Genomic DNA, 6,356 nt, shown 5'->3' on the forward strand with positions numbered 1-6,356 from the left:
TCTGTTTAAGATTGTCCTATATGTAATCCAAATCTCACAAAATCTCTGATGGACTAAGAGCTCTTGTCTTCTTGATGTATTAAGATCAAGTGGATGAAACTCCCCAAATCCCATCGTATTGTAATGAGCTTTTGCCCGTGTCTGAAACTAAGCTTCCACTTAACCAAAAAAAAGGTGTATCTTTTCTCTTGGAACACTTTCACAATTAGTTTTCAGATCTGTCAAACAGCTAAATTCTTTGAACCACCTGTTTACCAGTACATTTATTTTATATAGGGTTCAATATTACTTTGCAGCCCCTTATCAAACACACAGACACCTGTCTAGAGTTTATTTCACTTTATTGAAAATACAACCTAGTTTTTTAATGAAGCAAGTAATTAAAATATAAATGGCTATTAATATAAATCTTATAAGAGCAGAAAGGCAATAAGAAATAAGTTTGCTAACATTTTCTAATAAATTCTAAGTTTAGCATAATTAAAGTTTCTATGAAATGCCTAGGTAAAGATAAATTCTCACCTAAATTCTCTCAAGATATTTCTTCCATCAGAGCTCTGACATTCTATCTGAATTTGCATTTTTATAAGTCATCATATGCAAATATCTAAGAGCATTTCATGTGATAGTACAAACAACCGATAATTGGTCTGATGCTTCATTGAATATTCATATTTTCTATTGTATAACCTTCCAATTAGTAAAAAATGACATTATACGCAAACTTGCAAAACAAAACTATAAATCTCTCAGAAATGTCAGAAAAAGTTAAGTTGCGAGATGACTATTGGTTGAATCTCTCATAGCGGAACATTAATTTAGATAGAGTCCACTATTTTAATTAACAGTGAAAAGATTAAAGCACACCTGTTAGAATCACCTAACACTTAGAAAAAACACACACTGATGGTTCATGCGAAGTATGAAAGTTCATCTAGAATACATGGCAAAGAATTGCTTAGTATTGATTATTGTCATGTGCTTTTATCTATATTGGTGCAACAGTATAACCATGACCCTATTTTAACCCTGCTTCTTGAAACATTTGTAGTATCTTACAAATCTGGAAAAACTCAGAAATCATATACAACAAATAGTTTAACTAAAACAGCCCCTCAATTCTCAATATCCTTGTTGTGTAAGTAAGTGCCCCATGCTCAATGAAACCCCATTTCCAGCTCAACTGGAAAAAAACAAGTTGAAACATGATTGCTGTGCATAACTTTTGGAAGCAGACCAAAGGGGGGGGACTTTATGTGCCTCCTCAAGCTGGGGGCCAGCACCGAGGATTCCATAGATCATATCGGAGACAACCAGCTGGGCGCAGTGGTGCACGCCTGTAATCTCAGCTGCTGGGGAGGCTGAGGCTGGTGGATTCCTTCAGCTCTGGGGTTCTGGGCTGCAGTTGCCTGAATTGGTACTAATTGGGGGTCCTTACTAAGCAGGAACCATGTAGGGCTGAACTGTCTCGGTGATGGAGCAGGTCTGGGCTCTGATGATAATCAGGATCATACAGAAAACAATTAAGTCATGTGATAAGTGGGGATTTCCAACAATAGTTGGTGCATTGAATAGAGCTACTGAGGGCCAAGCTACAAGTGATGAATGACACTTGAATGGCAAGTGTATTCCTCCCTGTTCACTTGCCCTCCACTTGCTCTCCACTCGATCCACTTGCTATTCAAGTGTCGTTCGTCACTTGTAGCTTGGCCCTGACTGGGTCTATAGAGAAGGTCCTTCAAGTATGAGACTCCAAGGCCACAAACAGCTATAAATGTTAAAACTGGTACCTTGAATTGTACCCGGAAACACATTGGCAGCCAATGTAACTATTATAAAATTGGCGTGTCATCTTATCCAAGCAGATATCAGTCATTACAAGCTGAATATTCCAAGTATCTTCAAGAGTACCCCTTTGCCAAATAGTTGCTTTCTTGTTTTGATATATCTTTTTATCCTGTCACTTTTTGTCTTAGTAACCTCACCTTTCTCCTTCTCAGCCTTCGCAATGCTTCCTTCACCTGATCATTCCTTAGGCTGTAGATCAGTGGGTTGAGAAAGGGTGTAATGGCAGTATAGAACACTGTGACTAACTTAGTAATCCCTGACTCACCTCCGCCACCTGGAATCACATACATTGCTGCTACAGGGCCATAAAAAAGGGTCACCACCACTAAGTGGAAAGATATGGTGGAAAATGCCTTCCCCCGACTGCCTTGGCTAGAAGTTTTCAGCAAGGTGACAATCACAGCACCATAGGATAACACAACAAAGAAGAAATTGCCCAGAATGACTAAAGAATCTGCAACAATTTGACTGATGAGGGGAAGGTTTCCTACTGGAGGGCAAGCTAAAGACAATATTGGCCCAGCGTCACACAAAAAGTGATCGATTATATTTGGTCCACAGAAGGACAACTTGGATATCAAAATCATTGGGAAAATGTGCCACAGGAACCCGAGGACCCAACATGCTACCACTAGACCATAGCAGAAATTGGGGGTCATAGTCTGTGGGTAGCGCAGAGGGTGACAAATGGCCAAATACCGATCCAAGGCCATGGCTGAGAGGAATAAACATTCAGTGTCACCGAGAGAGAAGAAGATATAAAACTGAAGGAAGCAGGCACTGAAGGAGATGTTCCCTTGAGTAGATGCCAGGCCAAATAGCATCTGCGGCACAGTAGAAGTCACATAACACATCTCAAGCCAGGAGAAGTTGCTCAGCAAAATGTACATTGGAAGTTGGGACAATTGCACATCTAGAACCACTAATGCAATTAAGGTGATGTTCTCAGCCAGAGCAAGCACATAGAGAATGGTGAAAAAGATGAGCAAAAATAAGCACATCTGCTGCCTGACTCCAAATCCCAGCAAAATGAATTCCTGCACTCCAGTTCCAGTCCAATTGGCTAACTCCATCTGGAAGCAAACAACAGAAAGGTAGTTGTATAATGCAATCAGGAATAATCTTTCAGTGAGTGTTTTATTAAGAGTTTTATAAATGAAAAAAAGACTGACTAGAAAAATACAATATCCTAAAAACTAGCCAAGTAGAATTGGTTAGCAGTCAAACAACAGTAACAAACTGAACTAACAAAATAGAAAATATACATTAAAAGGTGTGGGGGGGACCCATATATAAACTAAAAGGAGGCTTCTGATTTTCTCCACAACAAATATTAGTATTTTCATAATTCCTCTTAATCTATGTTAAAAATAAAAGCTCTTTTTCTTCTCAGGTCCTGATTCTGTAATTCAAAAATCCACACGTCATCAACTCATTATTATCTATTTCACATACAAAGTCAATAAGAGGTTTCCATTCGGCAACAAACAAACTTATTGTCTTCTCTCTCATCACCAATGTATGTTTTGCCATCTTTGCTCGTTCCAACACCTTTATCAACCATTTCTCCATTATTGGCAATGTTGGACACTTGCAATATTGTGCATATAGTAGTTTTGCTGCCGTGATCATATATGAAAACAAAGTTCTGTGGCTTCTTTCCAACTAACTATTCCCAACAGAAAGCTCTCTGGTTTCAAATGTATTTTTAATCTTTAAAACCTTCTGAATGAATAATTGTAGTTGTGTCCAAAAGGTCTTTGTTTTCTTTCAAGTCGACCACATATAATAAAATGATCCTTTATGTAGAGCACATTTCCAGCATAGATTTGAAGAGCCCAAATTCTCAGGAGTCATATACTAACAGTGCATCATATAAAAATTATCCTTAAGACTGGAGTTTAATGTATATTTTAACCCTTTTAACCATGTTTTCCCATTGTTCCATTCATGTATCCGTTTTTTTGCCCATTTAGTCATACATCCTATCACTTGTTCTTCCTCTGTCTCAGATTTCAACAAGACTTTCTACATTTTGTCAATAGAAAGGTAGTCATATAATGCAATCATTAATCATTTGAGCGTCTATGTATCCCCTTCCATTGAAAGACAAAGGTTGCAAAGACATACCGTTTATGGTTGGCAGAAAGACAGGCAGCCTTCTTCCACTCTGTGGCTCAGGTCATCTGGGATTATTCTTTGTAAATCATTGTTCTTGTTTTTTTTAGCATTTAATATTTCATTTTTAAATAATGAGTGAAACATTTTTTTAAAATGTTTAAAACATTAAACATTAAACATAAAATGTTTAAAACATTAGATACAAGCCAAAAAATATCAGAATAATGAAATTACATGTGTTCCTCTCTACCCCTGTACATACTTAAGATATTTTACGTTTTATATTTTATGTTCGACATTATATTCAATCTAATTATGTTTAGTATGTTAGCATGCAACTTAATTATTTAACTTAGTGAATGACCTATTTTATTATTATTTATATTTAATTCTCCTTAGTTTACAGTCACATATTAAAAAAAACCTTTCCATTTCCCCTGAAATTCTTGGTTATGCATATAAGAAGTTAATTTTGCCATTGACGGATATTCATGTCATTGGTCTTCTGTTATAAATGGCTAAGTATGCAAAACATCTAGAACATATTCTCTGTGAGGAAATTTACTCTTGAACGTATGAAAGACTAGATCACTTATGCTGGCTTCCCATAATTTGAGAATGTGTTATTAAGGTTGCCATGTAGAACAGCAAATGTTGCTCATGCATTTTGGGCTCAATACAAATTTACCCCCCATTCTTCTTTGCCTTGGAAATGGTTCTTATTTCTTTACCGTAGTAGTATTCTAAATGTTGCCCCATCTAGCAAAAGGTTCACCATGCATGCCGTGTCAGGATTTTGTGTACATGAAACCTGTGTCTAATAGTAGTATCCAGCATTGTCATTAGAGGACTATGGGAAGGAAAGACTGGATATGTGTGCCAGTCTCAGCTTGAATGTAACTGTTTATATTTAGTGGCCCTTGAGATTGTGTCCCAAAAGAACAACATAATTACCAAAGAAAACAGCATCTCTCTGGAGATACATTGACTCCCTCAGCCCCAATTACACATAAACAATGTCCATAGGTAATATTTATTTCCGTGAATTCTGTGTATTGTTACACATGGACCATTTAGAGCAATGCAATGTATGTGTTGCCAGGATTGGTTATGGATGATAATCTTCTTTGGATGGGAACTAGGGGCCAAGCTACAAGTGACGAATGACACTTGAATGGCAAGTGAACAGACTTACGTGTATTCCTCCCTGTTCACTTGCGCTCCACTTGCCCTCCATTTGATCACTACGTGCTCTCCACTTGCACTCCACTTGATCATGCAAGTGAACAGGGAAGAATACACGTGAGTCTGTTCACTTCCTGTTCCAGTGTCATTCATCACTTGTAGCTTGGCTCATAAAGGCAACTCCATTCACAAGATGAGGTTGAGTCTGTCCTATATAAGCTCCTCCCAAGGGAAGGAGCACTGTTACAGTATCATAGGGAGAACTTCTCCCTGCATATAGTAGAGTGGATCCCTGTCCTAGCACTCCACTGAGTTGGTTTCTTTATTTATTAAAATGTTTTTAATCTTGCCTTTCTTTTTGGCTCAAGTTTGCAGCCTTCTTCCAGTCTAAGGAGTTTTCCTCCAACTTAAGTGGCTCTTCCATTGGAGTCACTTAAGCTGGAGCTGCTCAGGCTGGAGGGAGGCTACTAGGAGGATGGTTGGATCCACCCCAGAATGAAAGCTTTCTCTCTTTCATGCTTTGTAGTAGAAGGACTCGTGCAAGATGCCTTTGTTCTCCACTGTGCCTGGGGAAGACTCTGAACCCCAAACAGATAGAGAAGCAAGCCCCACTTTCCATGTTAGGTGCTCTTTGAAGCTGCTGAAGTGTCTTGAAACTCAAACCAAAAGAGGCTATCAAAGATGCTCACTCACCCAAACTTGCCAAAAAACACAAATGAGCACTGATGCAGTGAACTAAATTCTTCACACAATGTTCACAAAAATAATTTCCTTTCTTCCTTCCCCCATTCCCCCCTTCCCCCCTTCCCCTCTCCCCCCTTCCCCTTTTCCCCCTCCTCTCCCTCTTTCCCTCCTCCTCCTCCTCCCTCTCCCCGCTTTCCCTTTTTTTCTCTCTCTCTCATAGTGAGCTGTGGTATGAGTTTCATGTGCATATTGCTTTAAGTGTACCAGTCATTTCAGAATATAATTGGGGTTGGTGTAGCAAGATTGAGGCGGTCCCTGGAAGTGCGCAGAGTTTCAGCACGTGAAAGAGTTTGTGGAGAGTCGGGTGAGTGTTTGGGAATTGGAGAGGTGGTTTGGTAAGGATTATGATGGCAGATGCTGCAATTTGCCTTTGTTTATTGTATAGAGAAATACCATCGTGGTAGGAGAAACCACGCCCCGTGAAGAAGTGCTCATGAAACAAGCTTGAGATACCCGGA

At 38.9% G+C, this 6,356-nt stretch overlaps 1 protein-coding gene across 1 annotated transcript; it reads right to left on the reverse strand.

Annotated features, from left to right (window-relative positions):
• Positions 1–1,952: 1,952 nt before the first annotated feature.
• LOC129339589 (olfactory receptor 11H6-like) lies at positions 1,953–2,921 on the reverse strand. Its single transcript, XM_054994170.1, has one exon. The coding sequence runs from the start codon at positions 2,919–2,921 to the stop codon at positions 1,953–1,955; it is 969 nt and encodes a 322-aa protein (XP_054850145.1).
• Positions 2,922–6,356: the final 3,435 nt, after the last annotated feature.

This window comes from Eublepharis macularius, chromosome 12 (assembly GCF_028583425.1).
Source record: "Eublepharis macularius isolate TG4126 chromosome 12, MPM_Emac_v1.0, whole genome shotgun sequence".
Taxonomy (NCBI): Eukaryota; Metazoa; Chordata; class Lepidosauria; order Squamata; family Eublepharidae; genus Eublepharis; species Eublepharis macularius.

What these genes read in the sequence shown, in the direction of transcription:
- LOC129339589 (XM_054994170.1), bottom strand. Translation starts at nt 2,921, where the DNA reads ATGGAGTTAGCCAATTGGACTGGAACTGGAGTGCAGGAATTCATTTTG.